This window comes from Lepidochelys kempii, chromosome 11 (genome assembly GCF_965140265.1).
Source record: "Lepidochelys kempii isolate rLepKem1 chromosome 11, rLepKem1.hap2, whole genome shotgun sequence".
In the NCBI taxonomy this organism is placed as follows: Eukaryota; Metazoa; Chordata; order Testudines; family Cheloniidae; genus Lepidochelys; species Lepidochelys kempii.
The window spans coordinates 35,988,859-36,010,662 of NC_133266.1; the positions used below are offsets into that span (position 1 = coordinate 35,988,859).

At 37.5% G+C, this 21,804-nt stretch overlaps 1 protein-coding gene across 12 annotated transcripts in view; it reads right to left on the bottom strand.

Moving 5' to 3' along the window:
• The window catches only part of LOC140895597 (sodium channel protein type 2 subunit alpha-like), a 119,918-nt gene that overhangs the window by 46,942 nt on the left and 51,172 nt on the right, over window positions 1-21,804 (bottom strand). For 9 of the 12 annotated variants that reach the window (XM_073305672.1, XM_073305669.1, XM_073305673.1 and 6 more), the window contains 6 exons: window positions 19,153-19,500; window positions 16,425-16,557; window positions 12,968-13,206; window positions 7,134-7,307; window positions 4,124-4,480; window positions 832-1,317 (listed from right to left, as the gene is read on the bottom strand). In XM_073305672.1, coding sequence (XP_073161773.1) covers window positions 832-1,317; window positions 4,124-4,480; window positions 7,134-7,307; window positions 12,968-13,206; window positions 16,425-16,557; window positions 19,153-19,500 — 1,737 coding nt within the window. The remainder of the gene's footprint in view (window positions 1-831; window positions 1,318-4,123; window positions 4,481-7,133; window positions 7,308-12,967; window positions 13,207-16,424; window positions 16,558-19,152; window positions 19,501-21,804) is intronic. The other 3 variants (XM_073305680.1, XM_073305675.1, XM_073305676.1) reach the window with 3 other exon arrangements.

The following is a 21,804-nucleotide window of genomic DNA, read 5'->3' on the forward strand; positions in this document are numbered from 1 at the left end:
GTCTATTTTGATGAAGCTGTTGGTTTATTGGATTTTTTGGTTTGGTTAAAAAAAATCCTTTGTCTACTTTTTGCACAATAACCAACACTTATTTACAGTAAAAATAGTATCATTTTTTCATGTAAGCTACTGTTACAGCTATATACAGTATAATGGTTAGTCTGTACTCCTGCACAGTTTTAAGGTACTGGTATAAATGACACTTCAGAAGGGATATGGAATACTCCCTATCAGCTGGCTATATTCTCTGAGCTCAAACTCACCAGTAAGATTATTTACAACATTTTTCAGCGGGTCTAAAAATCACTCATTGGTCTATTTATACTATGATGTCTTAGTATTCATCTTTGGAAATTGCCCACGTATATTTTTTTACTTTTCATATATAAAAAATTAGATCAGGTTTATGCAGAGAGATATCCTTGAGTTCTCAGTTGTAATACTCAAGGGCCTTCAACAATATTCAGATTTCACAAACTCTGATCATTGTTATAATTACTACCGAAATGATGTCTTATGAAATTTGCATCAAGTCCTAAAACTTCACATAATAAAACCTGAAAGAAATGCCATATTTATAAATCACACAACTGCTGTAATAAGTAAGCTAATATGTAAACTATTTTCCAGACTGACAGTAAAAATGCAGCATCTAAGGAATCCTGATGCACCATTAGGTAGATCAGTGCCAAATTATCATACACATTACTCTAAATGTATAGTATTTTTATACAATACAGGAAGAGATTTATTAAACAGTACTGAAAATAAAATTAAATAATGAATAAATAAGTGCATAATTACTTATTTTTCATATATAAAAAGTCCTACCTCTTTGCTTTCTTCTATATCCGACTCACTGCTAAACTCTTCTGTGTTTAAATTTTCAAAATCTGATTCTCCAATAGCCATAGGTACTGTCACAGTAAGGCCCGGATTGTTTATGAAAGACATATAATCATTTTCATCAACTACATATTTTTCCACACTGCTGCCTGTTCCTACACCACTGGTAGTTCCATTCCCATCTCTAAGACAATTAAGATCTTTGCTTATTTCAATGACAGTATGGTTGGAAATGCAGCTGTCTTTCTTGTTGTTTAGATCTTCAAATGCTTTGATTTCCTCTAATGCTTTTTGCTTTCTAACAAAGGCTTTTTGGACGAATTCCCGTAATTTTTTTTTCACATAATCTATTCCCTTCTGAATCCTTGCAACGGCAATCTGGAGATTGTTCATTTCATTATCATCATCTGTAGCAGCAAGGTTATCTGAACTAAATGAACTCAGTAGCAAGGCCAGAAACAGGTTCAATACCTAAAAGATGAGAAAACATAGCTGTATAATATATATGTGTATATAAGAAATTAGTATTTTTAAAGGACACTATCTAATTAAAAATTATACACACTATTTGTTTTAAAAAAGAGACTTATTTAATTTATTTTGGATAATCAAATAACAAACACTAATAAACATGAAAGAGTTTTACAAAAATGTCATTTTTTATCGTGTGCTGTTCATCTTTACTCACATAATGAAAATAAATCAGTTCAGCTTCCAAAATTCTCACATACTAACATATTGCTGCTGTTCTTGGATTCTAAACATCTCAAGACAATGTTATTCATTTAAAAATAGCTTTAAAAAGTCCTGGGTGGCTGTGTCAACCAGATTGTTGAGAGAACACTGTTCAAGCCCTTCTGAAAGATCTGGTAGAATTTAACAAAGATAGGATAGGATTCTATAGAAATTATTGTAAAAAACGACATAATTTAATGGTAAAATTATGTCCTCCTTAGATTGCCTAACCATTCTTAAGATATTTCTAGCAGGAATGTAATTTTCAGTTAAATTCTGTAGGATGGCTTAATAACTATATAGAAAGGTTAACAATCTTTATTAAATCCTACAATACTCCCATTGCTTAGAATACTACTTAACAAACAAAAAATAAAATTATTGTATCTTCCAGTTTTGCTCATCTTTCCATTTAGCACACACTCATTTCCTCTCTTTTTCTATAGGAATTTGATATTACAATGGCCTTCTTTGTTTGTTCACCAGAAACATTAATGAGGCTAGTATCAATACTGCTCTGAGGAATATGGTTTATTATTTATACTTTAGGCTAGCAGATGGTACACAAAAGGACAAAACATTTATATTATTTTATTTTACCAAAGTCTTCCATAAGATCGGGCTATTTTCTTTTAAATGTTCATAGCAATAGACAATTATACATCTATATGTCTATATCTAAATAGATATATACCAAATAATCTGGTGTACACTTTCTCACTACAGTACCCTTTTAAAAGCAGTGGTTTGGATAGTTTAAAGGTCATGAGGTATTCTCACTTTCAAATTTAGGAGCAGAAGCTGTCATCTGATGGCTGACTAGTTATAATCTCAGTCTATTTCCTAATGAACAAGTGTCCAAAAAATTTAAGAAAAACACTGGGCTGTCAGTCGGAGTGTAAATCCAGGACAGATGTCAAACAAACTAAAAAAACCAATCACTGTAATTCTGATGTGATCAAACTTTCCTCATGTGCAAATGTGCCAGACTTCTCCTTTCTCTTCTACTAAACTAAAGGGCCAAGTCTTCAGATCTTGCAAATTCAAAGCTTCACTGAAGTCACAGAAATATTGGGCACAAAGAAATGTGGGATCAGGCTCAAATATGACCTAATGATGAGGTTGCTAAGTCAGAGAAATAAATGGCAGTAGCCATGTTGATTGCTGTGGAAGCTCTCTCTTTCTTTAATATATGCAATAAAATACATGTCCAAAAAAGGATGAAAATATCAACAAAAAAGGACATTTTATTTTCAATTAACTCAAAGTATGTTACAAAAATAGACGATAAAAAGAAACTTAAAACTAAAATAAAAAAGCAGTAGACTCTTATCTTAAACACTGCTTCCCAGTTAGAAACATATTTTTTTTCAAAAGTTCTAAATTGGCCAATTTAATTTACATTGGGCAAAAACTTGGCACTCTAGCTGTCAGCTTGGATGCAAATTCTGTTCTGAAAATACAGCTAATCATTATGTCATTTTTATTCTTCTAGTTTGTCATGAAAATAGTTTAAAGCAATTTTAGAGGACTCCACAAATGGTGTAATTTTAAAATAGAAGTTTTACAGGCACATAGTGGGTGCAAATGCATCTTGCTCTGGAAGTTTGTTTTATAATATATATCTCCAAAAAGTAACAATGGCTGAACTTTGAAAACTTATAGACCTACTTAGGTACCTAAAGTTAACCGTCTGAATCTGACATGTACTACATAATTAAGCACAACTGAATGATTTATGAAATTTAATTGTGAGTGTATTTTTTTATTAATTTAAGCTAGAATCACAGTTGTCCGGTAAAAATCTTATATAATCCACGCAAGAGCCTTGTGTTTATAAGGACACTCTAGTGTTCTTTGGAGCATTTATTTTCTAGTACAGGGACAAAAAGGGGATAACAGCTGACAGAGTCACAGGGGGCTAGATTATGTCTTCATACACAACTCTGAGCAAGGGGTAGTGCAGCATACACAGCACAAAACCAGATTAATAGATTCCAAGGTCAGAAGGAACCATTGTGGTCATCTAGTCTGACCTCCTGTATAACACAGGCCATATAATCTCCCCCAAATAATTCCTAGAGCATATTTCTTAGAAAAACATTAAGTATTGATTTAAAAATGGCCAGTGAGAGAGAATACACCACGACCCTGGGTAAATTATTCCAGTGATTAATTATCCTCACTGTTAAAAATGTATGCCTTATTACTGGTCTAAATTTGTCTAGCTTCAACTTTGTGGGAGACACTGTGACTCAGACAACACCTCTGAGTTAATTATTTGCTGCTCACTCACTCCATGCATGGGAATAAGTGGATGTGCAGTATCTGCTTACTCCTGCACACCTGGACCCAAGCTCAGGGGACTCCACACTTCAGTGTAAGGGTAGGGTGGGGGGCTGTTCCTCCCTCTCTCTCCTCTGGATGGGCATGTAGTCTAAGCCAAACAGAGGTTTTTACAAAGTAAGCTTGGAAAACCTTTATTTGTTAAGTGTTATATATGCTTTTTTGCCAGAAAATGAATATCTGAAAAATTACATACCACAAGGTTTCCAATGACCATGACCAGCATGAAAACAATAAGGCACATGGCTTGGCCTGCAACCTCCATACAGTCCCACATAGTCTCTATCCATTCTCCACACAGCACTCGGAATACAATCAAAAAAGAGTGGAAAAAGTCATGCATGTGCCAGCGTGGAAGTACACAATCTGTAGCAATCTTGCAGACACAGTCTTTGTAGCTTTTACCAAACAGCTGCATACCAACCACAGCGAAAATGAAGACAATGATGGCCAGCACCAAGGTCAAATTTCCCAAAGCCCCCACTGAGTTACCAATAATCTTTATCAGCATATTCAGTGTTGGCCACGATTTTGCCAACTTGAATACTCGGAGCTGAAAAACAAGAGCAAAGGAGCATTTTAGTACTAATTAAAATGAAACTCTGAATGTGTGTCTTGCATCTCTATTTATAAAAAGTTCTGTATTGTAAAATATTTCATTTTACAAATTTAGATGCCATTTAGCCAAATTTGCTGTGGATGCAGTCTACACTATATTTGTAATGCAGAACCTATATGGCCTGTTCCCATTAAAGTTTAGAAAATATAAAAATATCTTTTAAAATGAACTATAGAAACTAGGATGTGAGAATATGGCTTGTAATAATACTTGTAAAGAGAGCTAGAAGTTGATATTTTAAATGTGTAAATAATACTTCAGCTGATAAAGTTGAGATAGTTAAAATTTTCACAAAGATTTAGGAAAGTCTAATGGATTACATGCAGATTGAGAAAGACATGGGCCAGTGAATGGGAAGGGAAATTCCATATTTAATGTGAAAAAATTGAATTGGGGTTACGTTTGGTTAGTTTACTGCAGTGTATCCTCCATGTGGCTACTCATGAAAAGAACCCAGAAGCTTAAACTATTGTGTAATGCATTAGTTCATCTCTAATGGTGTCTGAGTCATTTTGAATTTACAGCACTGATACTCCATGGACTACACTGACAACCTTTCCCCTTTTGATGTCATTCAAGGTATTGGTAAACCCTAAATGGACTTGGATCTACTACAGTACACTAGGTAACATATCCTGTTTGATCATAGGATTAAATAATCCAAGCCAAGCACCTAAAAACGTTCTTAGCAGAAGGTTCCCACCTCTGGAATCTGTTCTCCCTGAGCGCGGGTTTTTTGGTGAACTTTCATTCAGGGGGTGATCTTGAAACAATCATTCTGAGAGGTGTGACCTACCTTGTTCATTTTACTGAGGTGTCAGTTTAGAAACCCAATTATGCTAATTTAAAGGTTCACATTGTAAACTATTCACTGCTCTTGAAAGCAAGTGGAAAGATAGAGGAAGGATCATAATATTAAAATCTGTACAATCTGTTGTGAGGGACAGCGCATTATGGTACCAAGAGTGGAGGGCGTATGGTAGATAGTCAGCACTTTCTCCTCTCCCTCAATCAAGCCCAAAGAGCCTCGTAAAGCCTGGCAAGGCATGTGAACCCCACCAAGAGGAGTCAAATCAGTGAGCACACACAAACCTATTTTTAATATCTGCACAAACTGCTGTGGACAGCATCTCATTTTGGCAACTCACACAGGAGGGTGGGTGGGGCCTTTTGTGAGGGAGTGTGGAGTTGTTTTCCATTTGAACTCCTGAACGGAGAGGAATATGCTACACTCCTTACAGTAGTTTACACTTCCCCACATCAGATGCAGTGCTCAACCTGCAGCAGCTCCACGCTGTCCTCAACATGCTGTCCTGCGAGGTGGGTCTTAAAGGAACGATCTAGTCTTAATTAACAGTGGACAAATTTTAAAGCAATATTTTGATAGTGATAAAGTGATCTCCATTTAAAAAACAAAACAAAACATTTTTTGTCAGTAAACGTAATGTTGCATTTGAAGTTGCTAGATGCCACAGCAATGGATGCCATAAAAAAACCTAAGCTAGTTGGTTATTTCCTATTCTTAGTATTGGGAAGTATTACAGTTTTTCAGAAACTATATGTGGTAACAACTGAAAAAAGTTGACTTTTTAATAGTGCCTATTGTGGCTCCAGTAACTATATGTATGCTGGCCTGTAAACACATGAAGTTGGTTATAGGGTGATGTTAAAAAAGCAAACATTTACAGTGGTACCATATAAATATTTCACTGAAACATACATTCTTAATTTAGGTGATGCCATGGTAAAGTCAGTACTTTGATATGGTATTGTGTTACATCTAATGGTAATTATTGCTACATTTTGTCCTCTCTTGCTCCATCCTTTTCCCATTGAAGCAAATATATTACAAATGGTGAATGGAGGTGAGGAAATAGAGAGAAGGCAAAATGTTTGGGAGGCCGGGGTCAGGTCAGGACTTTGATGATTTTGTGTATTTTTTATGGTTGTATTAGTAATTATGTGTTTGCACAACCTTAACTAGCTTTTAATAAATGTATTGGATTGGGGGAAGACAGATGGATAAGGTACATTCATAAACATCTATGTATATATTCTATATACGTATATAAATATATAAGACATATGATACTGCCTTATAATTTACATGCCTATATCTTACACTCTGATCATATCTCTAATAATATCTTTCATCACTCCATCATTTGCTATACCGTTGATAAAAAGACTTGAAAAGTACCATGTTTTGCTCTCTCCCTTGATAAATTAGATTAAATTATTGACAAAAAATTGAAAATGTGATAGTATCTCTCTCTCTTAATTTCATCAGTTATCCATCAGTGGATTTTAATAAGAAAATATAAAAATGAGATTAAAATATAAGGGTTTTGTACATGTTACCTGAACCTTGTGTTAAAAAAACAGATTTATTACTATTGGACCTGATTTTAAAAATTAAGAATTCACAATCATTCTTCCACCAGTACTATTCCACATCACATTGTGCATGCAGTGAAAAAAGAAGTTTTCTGAATGTGCCATATAAACATACTGTGGCTGAATTATAAATATATTTAGGACCTGTCAATAAAAAACCCGTGTAAATGTTATTTATTAATATATTTACCAATCTGAATGATCGGAGAACTGATAATCCTTCAACATTTGCAAGACCAAGTTCCATTAAACTAAGGCTGACAATAATACCATCAAAAATATTCCAGCCTTCTTGGAAATAATAATAAGGGTCCATGGCAATTATCTTTAAAACCATTTCTGCTGTGAAGATCCCAGTAAATACCTAAATGCAAAATGTAATCAATTAGTCTAATTTACTGGAAGTTTGTTAATAAATGTATTTGAGCAAATTTTTACAATCCAGCTGTAGACTCATAGACTTTAAGGCCAGAAGGGACCATCACGATCATCTAAAACGATCTTCTGCACATTACAGGCCACAGAACCTCACCCACCTATTCCTGTAATAGACCCATAACTTCTGGCTGAGTTACTTAAGTCCTCAAATCATGATTTAAAAAATTCAAGTTACAGAGAGTTTAAACCTGCAAGTGACCCATGCCCAGTGCTGCAGAGGAAGGCAAAACCTTCCCAGAATCTCTGGCAGTTTGACTGAGAGTAAAATTCCTTCCAGACCCCAAATATGGCACTTAGGCCCTGAGTCTGTGGGCAAAGCCCACCAGCCAGTCACCCTCAGTCTATAACTGTTATATATCTACATAGTTCCTTAATATTTTCACACAGTAATATTCAGTAATTAAAATCAGTGACTGAAAGACTTTACCTTCTGGCATTTATTTAGTAACTTATGTTTTATAAGTTGGTGCTTTCACTCCATTTCCTACAGGATACATCAAATAAAAATAACACAAGAATTGACAGTAATTTGCATCCTTGCTGGCAGTCTCAGAGGAGAGAGAATCTGAGATAACTTTCCCCTAAATGTGGTTCCTTCAGGTCAGAACTGAAGTATGGAGGTGGAATAGGACAGAGAAGCTTGCTCTGTCTGGGCTGTACCTGTTCTGTGGATAAAGAGAGGGTTCCATCCAATGTAGCATCTTCCATGAGCTCCACATTCATATGGGAAAATGTGGTTCAAAATATTTGAAGGGACCAAGGCTTAAATGGCAGAACCCCATTGATTTTAGTGGGGCCGGGGGTTTCACCCCTAAATCTCTTCTGCACTAAATACCGATAAGCAGCATGTAAAGCCCTAGTGATTCTGAAGCAAACTATGTAGTGCCAGATACGTCCAAGTGTTCTGAAATACCACAGAAGTGTGTCCAGGATTTTCCTAGTTATCTGCGGAAGCAGGAATTGTGCATTCTGCCACCACACTGTGATTGTGCAGTTCCTTCAACCCACTTTCTCTCACTCCCACAATAGTTAATTTTATGGCAGCAGGACTGACTTTTTTCAAACCTCTATGCAACTATGATGCTCTGGGTGACTGGACTTAAATTTGGGAATTTCAGAATTGGGAGTACAGTACCTGAAACACCATTAAAACATTAATCACAGTCAAATGGTATATATCAACATTTTTTACAAATACTACTTTTCAAAAATAACAAAACTATACAGTTAGACAAGATTTAACGGCGATTACAACATAATCAGAGGAAAAGGGAGACAACTCTGCAGAACAGTTACAATTGGGGTCAAGGGATTAAGGTAGTAAATGAAAAACAAATATTAAAAAGTCTTTCTTCCCAAACACACATACCCATCACCAACAAATAATTTTTCTTGAGCTTTTGCTGCACCATCAAAACCAATGGAAATAGAACATTTTAGCTGAAATTAATCTACCTTTTCTGATAATTACTGGTTGTTCTTAATTCAAAATGACTAATAAATTGTACAGAAAGTGAATCATTACATTTCATAACTATTTCTTCCTTCTCATAACCATACTGCAAGAGCACAATCTTCTGTTTGCCATATCATAATCAATCCCCTAACAATAGAATATGATATCAACAAATAATAAAATATTCTTTGGATGCAAACTACCAAATGAGGAACTGAGGATTTAATTGAAACCAGTAGAGAGGACACTCTCTGCATGCACCTACCCTTAATTTAGGTTAATGAATTATTAGAATGGATAGTGCAAAGCCTACTTCTTGTTAACATGCAGAGAAAGGAAATCAGGAACTCAAAATGGGGGAGGAGAGAGAAGGTGGAAAGCAGGACCTTGGATTGGCAAATGGCTGGAGTGAGAGGGGCCTAAATTAATCTTTTCAGAGACAGACTATAATATCTTGGGAAAGAATATTCTGGAATATGTAATGAATACAAGGAAAATATGAGTTATTTCAGTTGCTGCAGGAGGAAGGAAACCCTATTTTATAGAAGAGCATCTCAGACTGTTATTTTAATTTTCTGTGTTTTTATATTTTATTAATGTACTGTTTTAAAGGGTCACTGCTAAAATGTAAAGGCTACAGAAAATGTATCTTTTCTTTAAAACATCTTCTTACAGAGCTATATGTCAGCCCTACTAAATCAGTGTTCAATACGAATAGAAGCTAGACTGCTTAAAACCCAGCAATAATAATCAGGGCACTTGGCTGATTTTGGTTCTCAGGCGTGCATATGGCATGAGTCTGTGTATCTCATTCCATCCCTCTCCTATCCATACTTTCTGCAATCTTGTGCACTGACAAGGGATTAAAAATTTACAAGAATCCTGTTAGCAGACAAAGAATTCTTGCAATTAAGCACGAAAATGGCAAGTGGAGTGGATGAGACAGGAGAGAGACAGAGAGAGTGTGTATATATACAGATATATATACTCACAAACAACAAAGTTGGCAGGTCTTACTATTCAAAAAGGCAAGCGTGTATAGTCCCAAGCCTATGGGTGAGGTTTTAACAGTGTATGTAGATAAATATGTAAAATTGACACAACCCTTCTGCACACACAACTGTCAAATGTACTGTTATTCTTTATAGTGATTTGTCCAATACAGTATTAGTATCAATGCTACAATACCATACCACATTTCATCTGGATTACAAAAATGACGGCACTAGAACTGGTAGGAATTTTTGATGGAAAATGCCATTTTTGTCTAAATCAGAACATTTAGTAAAATGTGTTTACTTTTATGAACATTTGCACACAAATGTCCATTCTGAGACTTCTGCAAATGTGTTTCAGAATTCCAAAATTTTATGTTAAATGTTTTTCATTTTTATTTTATTTTTATATTATTTCATACCATGTCAGCACTCCGACTGCTACTGACATGACACAAAATAATGGTTAAAATATTCTATTCTATTGTTTTATTTTAATTTTATTTTAAACATCATTAAGGGCAGCTGTTATTTAGTACTGATTTGAGTGACCTTTTGATGTAGAAAAGATAAAATGTTTCAGTCACTAGTAAGAAGAAGCTGCCCTAAATGATTTTGAAAATAAAAAAAATATAGACTATTTCCACAATTATTTCATGTTATGACACGTCAGTTAGCACACAATGTTATGAAATAATGTAAAAATAATATAAAAAATTTTATGGGAGAAGAGAGAATAAAATAAAATTCTAAATAAAATTGCAGAATTCCAAAATGAAGATTTTCTGAAACTGATTTTTTTTCTTGGAAATTCCAGTTCACGAGAAATTTAAAAAATATTTGTTTTTTGTTCTGAAATGTCTAGTTTCAAATTCCAGCTTTAAATGGTACCCAGTTTTTCTATTGATATTGTTAGTAAATTTACAAACACTTGAGCACTTTCTGATATGCAATAAAATATAATCTTCCCGTTTGGTGAGTATTTTTCCAGTTCCCTAAAGTGGCACTGGCATGTTAGTAGCAAGAGGAATGCCATTCCAGAATTACAGGTTTCAGAGTAGCAGCCGTGTTAGTCTGTATTCGCAAAAAGAAAAGGAGTACTTGTGGCACCTTAGTTTGCAAATCAGTGGCACTACTATGGGTACCCGCATGGCCCCACAGTATGCCAACATTTTTATGGCTGACTTAGAACAACGCTTCCTCAGCTCTCGTCCCCTAACACCCCTACTCTACTTGTGCTACATTGATGACATCTTCATCATCTGGACCCATGGAAAAGAAGCCCTTGAGGAATTCCACCATGATTTCAACAATTTCCATCCCACCATCAACCTCAGCCTGGACCAGTCCACACAAGAGATCCACTTCCTGGACATTATGGTGCTAATAAGCGATGGTCACATAAACACCACCCTACACCGGAAACCTACTGACCGCTATTCCTACCTACATGCCTCCAGCTTTCATCCAGACCACACCACACGATCCATTGTCTACAGCCAAGCTCTACGATACGACTGCATTTGCTCCAACCCCTCAGACAGAGACAAACACCTACAAGATCTCTATCAAGCATTCTTATAACCACAATACCCACCTGCTGAAGTGAAGAAACAGATTGACAGAGCCAGAAGAGTACCCATAAGTCACCTACTACAGGACAGTACCAACAAAGAAAATAACAAATCACCACTTGCTAAACTAAAACCTCTCCAATGCATCATCAAGAATCTACAACCTATCCTGAAGGATGACCCATCACTCTCACAGATCTTGGAAGACAGGCCAGTCCTTGCTTACAGACAGCCCCCCAACCTGAAGCAAATACTCACCAGCAACCACACGCCACACAACAGAAGCACTGACCCAGGAACCTATCCTTGCAACAAAGTCCGTTGCCAGCTGTGTCCACATATCTATTCAGGGGACACCATCATAGGGCCTAATCACATCAGCCACATTATCAGAGGCTTGTTCACCTGCACATCTACCAATGTGATATATGCCATCATGTGCCAGCAATGTCCCTCTGCCATGTACACTGGCCAAACTGGACAGTCTCTACGTAAAAGAATAAATGGACACAAATCAGACGTCAAGAATTATAACATTCAAAAACCAGTCGGAGAACATTTCAATCTCTTTGGTCACTCGATTACAGACCTAAAAGTTGCAATTCTTCAACAAAAAAACTTCAAAAACAGACTCCAACGAGAGACTGCTGAATTGGAATTAATTTGCAAACTGGATACAATTAACTTAGGCTTGAATAAAGACTGGGAATGGATGGATCATTACACAAAGTAAACTATTTCCTCATGTTTATTCCCCACCCCACCCCCACTGTTCCTCAGACGTTCTTGTCAACTGCTGGAAATGGCCCACCTTGATTATCACTACAAAAGGTCTCCCACTCTCCTCCCCCGCCCCCCCCGCCGGTAATAGCTCACCTTAAGTGATCGCTCTCGTTACAGTGTGTATGGTAACACCCATTGTTTCATGTTCTCTATGTATATAAATCTCCCCACTGTATTTTCCACTGAATGCGTCCGATGAAGTGAGCTGTAGCTCACGAAAGCTTATGCTCAAATAAATTTGTTAGTCTCTAAGGTGCCACAAGTACTCCTTTTCTTTATTCCAGAATTAGTACTTTCATATAAAAGTAACTGAAGACAATTCAAAGAGTATTCTGATAGTGGAATATTTTATTAGATTTCTGACATTAAAAAAATATTTTCTATGCAAAGAGTGTCAGCACCAACGGGAGAGAATTAAATCATCATCTAGCAGCTAAAAAAGACAAACTCTAAGATAGGCTTCAAAGAATCTGTCAAGCAATTTACCTAAACTGAAGATTATGCTGTCAAACAATATTCAATGATTACATTACAACTCAAGATTATGGGCCTGATCATGCTCCTGTAAAAATCCGGTGTAACGGTGGCGTCAATGAAAGAGGCCACTCTTATCTGTGAGAGTCCAGTGTACACTTTTTAACCTGCTTACAAAAGGTTGTCTGGAATGAAATTAAAACAAGTTTTTATCTATCTAATCTATCTAATGAATGCTGTATATATGCTTTCTTTTAGGAAAATTCATTTTTATCCACTACATGCTACATTACAACCCACTTACCAGGTTTCCCACAGTCAGCACACTGCTGAACTGTTCTGTCATTGGGTAGTGTTCCATGGCCATAAACAATGTGTTGAGAACAATGCAGACAGTAATAGCAAGATCAACAAATGGATCCATCACAACCAAATTGACTATATGTTTTACTTTTAACCATGGGCTCCAGCAGTCCCAGATCAAGAAGGTGTTTGCAAATCTGTACCAGCACGGTGGACATTTGTGTCTGGATTCTTCGAGCTCTGGAAAAAAATGTGTAACATTAACTTATAAAACCAACAATTTTCCTAACAGAGCCACTAGAAGTGCTTAGTTTAAAATTAAAAAAATATCCCAAAGGTTTATGTGCAGCTAAAATATACTATATGAAAGAATTAGTCATATGTGATTTGTACACTAAATACACACATTTCCAAATGAGCATCTTTATAAGCACAATGATACTGCTGCTTTCACATTAGCTGTGTAGTACACTATTTTCTCGACTAAAGACATATTCACTAGTACAATAAACAATACTAAACCACTACTTTCACATACTGCAATGTAAGGGATACTCTCATTCTTTACTCAAATCAATAGAGGATTATGGTTTTGTGGGGCCCTGGGCCAGAGCAAGTCTGGGCCCCTCCCCACCCTTTCTGCCTGCAGTCCCCTCCCCGGGCACTCCCCAGCAAGCCCTGCACCCCAACCCTGCTCCCCAGCAGGAACACCAGGAGGAGCAAGTCGGGGCACAAGGGCACCCTTTTTCTGGGGCCCCCCAATTGTCTGGGGCCTCTTGGCCCAGTGGCTAATCCACCACTGACTCAAACCACTGTTTTGTTTTGTTTTTAAAAATGCAGTATGTGGGTTAAGACAAACACAACCCCTTCCCCCACTCAGTTTTAGTAGGACAAGTTGTCTTCTCATATACCTACAATAAATCTATCAATTAAGAAGCAGATCTATTATGTAAGCCTGTGTCCTCTGTTGGGAATATCTGATTCCTATTTTTCCTTACGTTTGACATCATCATAAAGGTCAGATTTCCAGAAGCCAAATTGCCTCTAAATAAGGTTTGATTGCAAGGATGAACATCCGTGTGAGAAATCAAACCTTGATGGGATGTTTGGGGATGGAACAGAAGGAACATGGAGATATTCTGGTTTAAGTTAAGAAGTTAGCTTAGTGAAAAGCAGCCCCCTACCCCTTTTCCCTCCTCCCCCCGCAAAATGTCCATGCACTGTTTAGTAGAAGTTGCGTCTGAATGTGTGCATTGCAAAGGGCATCAGTAGGTGGTGAGCAATTTCCAAAATTCTGTATAAATATTGGTCGTGAAGATCTTTCTGCAGTAAGATAGAACAAGTTGGTTGGGTGGAATAACCAAATTTCTGAATGTTTAGCTAGTCAGAATGCTGATGGGGGAGGATTATTGTTAGGAATCCGGACCTCCAGCAGAGCCAGTCTCCAGGTAACCTAACGAGTGCAGCGGGTCTATAGTAGTCTGCATAATTGGCTACACCACATGATCAGTTGGAGGAGTCAGCCAACCAGCTCTTAAGCTGAGCACCAGTTCAGCGACTGTTCAAAGCATTTGCTCCTGGTTGTGTTAGTTCCAGTTCTCACCCTTCACTCTGGTTCCTGACTTCGGCTCTGAACTTTGGTTCCATCTCCTGGCTCCTGACCCTTGGCTGTGGCCTCTGACTGACCTTGGGCTGCAATTTCTGGCTACTGATACCTACTCTAACCACTAGTCCCAAACACCCACATCCCAGTCACTGACAGTGACCCTGAACTGGGATGGAAAATGGGCTTTCAGAGAGAATGATTGGGAGGACAAGGAAGACAGGGTTTCCCTAGCCATCTTCCAGAGGTTGAAAAACCACAGCCTTTGAGGCTACAAAGGAGCTATCAGGATGACATAAGCTCAGATCTATCTGATGTTTCTGCCTGTCCTTGCTAGTAAGGGAAGAGGGAGAGAAAGGTAAACAGTGAGAGTCTTCTTCAGCTAAAGAAGAGGTGACAGAAGAGCTCCCATAGGTGACAGCAGAACTGGCCCAGAATTTTGAATAATGGGAAGCAAACTGACCCATCTACACATAGTGCTTCATTTAGAGACATTGGCAAAGTTGTACTAACCTCTTGTATAAATCAGTCAAATTTGTATGGACTCAACTGATATCAAATCTAGTAGAAAGGAAGACTCTACTGTGATCTGAGATTTGTAAAAATGCATTGGAACTATTTTTACAAGAGGATAAGTAATGTACACCTTCATCTTTGATTATAATTAAGCTTGGATTGATTTGCTTCTCTGAGAAATGAGAAAGTGACTCATTTTAAAAAAATCTGTTGAAATTTTCACTTTTCACAAATGAATTTGAAGAGTACTTTGTAAATTTTGTTTATACATTTTCTTTAAAGTTTGAGGTCAAATACACATTCAAAAGGAAATTAAATAGGCTTTGTCTGACTTTTTAGAATTGCTGTTAAAAAATTTCCTACACATATTAATCAGTAACAGTGTGCCAAAAGGTATCACGATAGATCTTTAGAGCAAGTCAAAATGTTATGCTTTGTGAATGAAGTTCCAGTATATTCAGTTTTCATCATGTTTCCAAATCACCTTTCATTCTTCTAGTTTTTGTGAATAAATATTTTATGGAAGGAACTCGCAATATATGAGGTTTTTATGAAACGTTATTTATATTTTTGTCTGCATCCCTCCGTTGTAACTCAAGAGAAGCAGTGGATGTATAGGGTTGGAGGGAGCCAATTATTATAGGGGTTTTTTTTAACCAAAAGACATGGATTGTTGTTCACTTTCCATACTTGTCTGTCTGTCCTTGGACTTTAAGGTAAGGACTTTGGGTAAGGACCATGCATAACACATCCCTGTTATTATCCTTGTTATTATCCCAAATTATTAATATGTAATGATAGTTTCTATGAAGGTTTGCTTTAATCTCCTATTGACCTGATGTTTTAGAAAGAAATCCCGTTCTGCGGTATCAGCTTTGGCCTCTACCACTTCATCATAAATGCTAGTATCATGGAATGGTCTTTCTCCTTTTGCAGCTTAAAAAAAAAAAGACATAATTAGTCATCTGCCCTTGAATGGCTGTTACCCTTTGGACCTGGTCTCCCTTTCAGTGACTGCACTAAGAGAAATTCTCTTTCTTTCTCCTCACAGGGGAATATTTCCCGAACAGTGTTTATTTTGTTTCTTCTACTCTGTTCTAGACTGGAGCCAATATATAAAAAAATATAGATTAGGATTAATATCATAGGAGGCTTAGGGTAAATCAGGCTAAATGATTAAGAACATGTACTGGAAATGTTCATTTTGTACTTCCAGTGCCATACAGACTTCACCTGTCCAATTATACAATTACAAGAGAAATTGTGTACATCTTGTCTTAAGTGCAGCAACTAATAAAAATTCAGTGAAATGTGTATAAAAATGAAATTTGTCACATACCTTCCATTGTGTTTGTGAGTATGCTGGCTATACTCATTGCTCTTTGTCTTGCAGTAGAATCTTCCAACATTTCCATGGAAATTTGATAAGAACTCAATCTTCTTTTTCTTATTTCTGTTTCTGTAGTGGTGCCCTGCAAATGAAATGCTGGTGAATTAAAGCATTTTCAGCAACTTATTAACAACACAATATACAAATCCTATCATGACTTTCAAGGAAAGTCTGCTATGAACAGCTTCTTATCCAATATATTAGACTTTCCTTACATACTGCAAGTTTCTGTCTCCACTAGGATTAGCTTTGCTGTTTCCTAGATGTCTGGTGGGAATTTCAAACTGCCCAACAAGCAGTGAGCTAATCGGAAGTGGGTATATGAAAATACACACAGTGTGATTAGATAGAGGAGAAGGAAGATTTTAGGTTCCAGCAGAGATTCAGGTTCTCTCATTGAAGGGGTTGTTTGAGAAAGTATTGCAAGGTGACTCTTAATTTGGGGAGCAAATTGCCAAGCAGTGCTGGGAAGTTGGGGGCCAATGGCTAATTTAAATGAATGTTGGGAGTAAACTAAAATTTGCTGCCAGGTATCTTTTTGCTAAATGCTTATTAATTTCTTTAGAAATTAAGTACTTGTGGCACCTTAGAGACTGATCAATTTATTTGAGCATAAGTTTTCGTGAGCTACAGCTCACTTTATCGGATCCAATGAAGTGAGCTGTAGCTCACGAAAGCTTATGCTCAAATAAATTTGTTAGTCTCTAAGGTGCCACAAGTACTCCTTTTCTTTTTGTGAATACAGACTAACACAGCTGCTACTCTGAAACCTTTAGAAATTAAGTGCAGGTGTAGCCTATTACCCGAAGTTCCTGAAAGATGTGCATATTTGCCAGTCATAAGGTGGCAATGGCAAAGAAATTAGTATTTAAAAGGATAGTATTGGTGAATGAAATACAGTAGTAAGGAATTAATGATGCTAGTGCTATTAAATGTTGCATTCCCATCCTGCTAAGAAATCTCACAATTTCTATGAAATCATTTCTTGTGATGGAAAAATCAAGTTATAATAATTGTTTTTTCATCCACCGAAATCTCACTGTTTCAAAAGGGTTGCAATAAATATGGAAGTCACCACTTATTTTCCTAGTCCATTCCAGTTTATAAATGTTTAGGATATATAATATAAGATGGCCTGGGACTTTTGCTTTCTGTTTTATATGATCTCAAGTTACCTTTATAAAGCAATAAATATTAAACTCTGATTTAAACATTCTTTAGCAGGCTACTGTTCCTGAGCGTGTGTATTATTTTTTTTTTTTTACAATTTTTTCTTCTCCTCTTGCTTGAGACATGATACAGTGGTCTGAACATAGGAGTGGGAGTCAGGAATTCATGAATCCCAGTTCCTGCTCTCTCACCAAATCACTGTATGGCTTTGGCAAGTCACTTAGAGCACTACATGGTGCATTTATCTGCATTGTATGGAGTGTAAATTCTAAAGCACAGCAGCACGTTACGCACTAACTGGCCAGTGTAGACCCTCCTGGTGGTTACTAAAAGTTTCCCCGTGTGTGTTAATGTAGTACTCATTGAAATGGGATGACAGTAACGTGCAGTAGGGAACTTTTAATATGTATCAGCAGTTAGAGCACAACATGCTGGTACACATGAGTATTTACCTCCTGTTCCCAGCTGGTGCAGACTAATGTACCATGTAGACAAGTACTTACTCTCTCTGCCTTAGTTCTACCACCTATAAAATGGGGATAATAACTCTTGCTTACTTCACAAGGGGGTTGCAGTGATTAATTGGTTAATGCTGGTTTAGCATGAAGATAAAAAGCTCTGTACAAGTGATGACAATTATCATTCCTGAAAAGGAGACTCGACATAAACAGGCTGAATCTTTTTTAGATGAAAAGATCTATCAAATATGCACAAGCACACATATACCAACTGACAGTTTCCTTCATTACTTTTTTGAATTTCTGGTCCAAAGACCTATGTCAAGATACAAAATCAACATAGAAACAAAACAAGAAAATTATGGTAATAGTGAAATTTAAACACTGCATTGTAATGAATATGTTTGTGATTAATTTTAGTACTCTTAAAAACTAGCCAGTGTCATTGACCATACATTTTGTAAAATATTATATTGTATATACCATCATTTTTTGTAAATATTTTAAATATCTCATATTGGATTCCAAAATTTTACAACTTCAGCTAAAATTAAATGCAATTGGATGGGTGTATAATAAACACATTTCTCATTAATATTATGTACCTGGTCTTCCTCCCATTGAAGTTCTTGGGGTTTTGCCATTGACTTTAATGGGAATAGGCTATCACCCCTTATCTTGTTAGTTCTATGCGTTTGCAAGCACTGTACTTTTACTTAGTTGTGGACTAAAGGAAGTTTATCTATTTCAATATGTTTTGTTGGGGCAAAACTTAGATCCAGATGCAAACATTCAATTAAGATATTTTTCTCTCCCTATCCTATATACAGATCTCCCATTGAAGACAGTGCATGTAGGGAGAGCAGAATATTTGAGTTGAGTTCTGCCAGATGTATCTGAAAGGAGATTTCCCTCCCCCCACCTTTACTGTGTTAAAAGAATTACAAGATATAGATGAATTTGCAGCTATAGAAACACCTGCCTGAACTATTTCAAACTTGCTTATATGACAGTGAAGTTACTATGATCAGTGGTTTATCTATGATCACCTCTGGGAGAAGTTGTCCAGTAGGCGAAGTGAGAGCTGAAGGTCCTCCAACCAAAGAAACCACCCCATTGCAATCTACAGTGCTGTGCATCTTCCCATTTGGTGGAAGCGCTGTCACCATCCTGGATGACCTACTGGCTTCACTAATGTTACTGTTGCGTCTTTCACCATGTCTGTTTGGAGCAAAGAAAGACTCTCTTCTGCTCTCACTGTCTTCAAGAGTGCTGTGTTCATCATCAGCGAAGTCATTTTCTGATCCTATATCTTTTGCTCGACCTCTGAAGCTGAAAATGCTCGTTCTGCTGTTGCGCCTTGGGGAAAACAGGGAGCCACGAATACTCAGCAAAGACTGTAGGAAACCCCGCCCCCCCACAAAGAACAGCATTAGTAAATGAAACACTTTAAAATACAATATCTTGTTTTCTCATGGTAAGTAGTAACCACACTCTAGAAAAAAGATATTTATTTGTTTTTAAGCACCAACAGTGTGCTCACAGGGCCACGTTGTCTACTTGGTGAGTGGGAATCATTTCTGAAGTGTTATGGAGGGTGTAGTCAGAAACAGGGAGGGGAATGAAGTCCAGCCACTGGCATCAAGTGTTTGGTTGTGGGTGAGGGGAAGCAGGAAGGTTTAGCAGTTAGGAGCATTGGCAAGAAGAAAAGGGACTGAGGTGGTCTCCACCATTTTCTGGGTTCTGGGGAGAGGCACGCTTCCCACCGATACCATGACAATTTGTGTGCTCTACTTTTTTCTGTCTCCCACAAGATGGCAGGGATGAGGGGTCCTTGTACATTTTTCTTTCCATTCTTTGTGGGAAACAGGGACCCTAAATCACAAGACTCATTACTCACCGCATCTCACTCTACTTGCCTGAGGGATGAGTGTTCTAATGATCAATGCTAAAATCACTCTGGATAAGCCTAGGCTGTACACCAGTCTGTAGTCTTCACCAGCAGGGCCCGTGATGTTGGGGCAGCGTAAGCAGCACTCTCAAACTACCACCCAGTGAAAAGTTTGGAGAAGACATGCTGGAAACTGTATTGGCACATGCCCGCCCTCACTGTGCTGTGAGGGAATGGTTGCAGAGCCCTCGTAGACTGCACAGAGTTCCCAGAAGGCCACCACTTACCCATTACAGTTCTAAAGGTGGTTTTTGCATATAGTTGAAATTACTTTTAATAAAATTCTAGGGCCATGAGATCCAATTCTGTCCTTAAATGGGAATGTGGGACTTCAAAAGGAGCTTGTATGAGTGTCCCAGGGCAGGATTTGACTCAAAGCAAGTACACAGAGATCAGCAGGGACCAGAGTTATCTGAAGATGACCTTTTACCACTGAGAAAAAGAAAATCATTCTTTGTTGGTAATTCTTCTGTTTAATTACAGTACAAGAAACTGCTTCATAGAACCTGTGTCTTCCTTTCTGCATATTTCATTAGCAGTATTCATGAATAAATAAAACTAGTAACAGTCCTGGAGAAAACAAACCCTGCATTAAGCTTTCTTCAATCTTCCTTTTTTAGCAGTCTTCATGTCTTGGTATATTAAGTCTCAATTCAGACACTATTCTTTCAGGAAAAACCCAGTATTTACATGCATAAAATAATAGCATTTACATTCAGATTTTACTGTGAGTGCAAGAAAGAATATGAAAAGCAGAGGCTACTTTTAAAAAATATTTATCCCTACATCTGTACTAATAACAAATACTGTTGGAAATATAAATATATTATAGGTGGGTCTGGTAGCACTGCCTTTTATTAAGGCTACCCAACACTTTCAGTTATAAGACTCAGACTTATAACTTTGACAGACTTTAACCATTTGGGCTGAAAATTTCCATGCCAACTATCTGCCTCAGTCTAAATGTTTTTTGGAAAATTCCGCTTAAAGTTGCAGAGCCATTTCCAAGAAGGAGGCTAAGGAAATATGTTGTTTTGCCCATTTTAAAAAATTCTGATGTCCTTTTCTTTGGAAAGCTCTAGTGTCCTGTCCGCATCCTGTGTCATCCGTCCGTTCCCGCTTTGGGGCATAAACTTAAACTTTGGCATGGGGGTGATCTTCATTTCAGTGATGTTTCTTTTGCTATCCCCATGAAAATCTGCCCAAATTTGGTAAAGTTATAAGCCCTTGAAAAATAACAGGTCACACATCTCAGTAGAGACTTCTTAGGTTTTAGCAGCTAAATTCCCTGAAGTTTCTGTCTACCTGGAGAATGCTCCAGCCTGGAGCTGAGCAGGACTTTCCCTGCAATTGCAGCTCTGGGAGCTGTGGGCTGTGCTGGGTCCACTTGAACTGGCACTTGAATTGAGAGCAGAGAGGCTCTCTGTCCTGTGCTCTCAATGCTTCCTCTGCTGTGTTCAGGAGGAGGAAGCTGACAGATTCAAATGTGATGGAGACAAGAGCCAGACCTGCGGAGAACTTGGGAGAAATAGACTGGGACAAGGAGCCTGGGGTGGAAACTAGGAACAGAGGTTGATGGAGATGGGATGGGGAAGGTGAGAAGAGGGTAAATGCAAATGGAAGTTGTGGTGAGCAGGAGACTGTGACTGGCTGGGTAAGATGATTGGGATTCAGTGCTGGGGAGGGAATGTTGAAGGCGGGGGAACTGGGAGCCCAGGGGTGAGGGAGATGACTGAGATTGTCTGAGGAG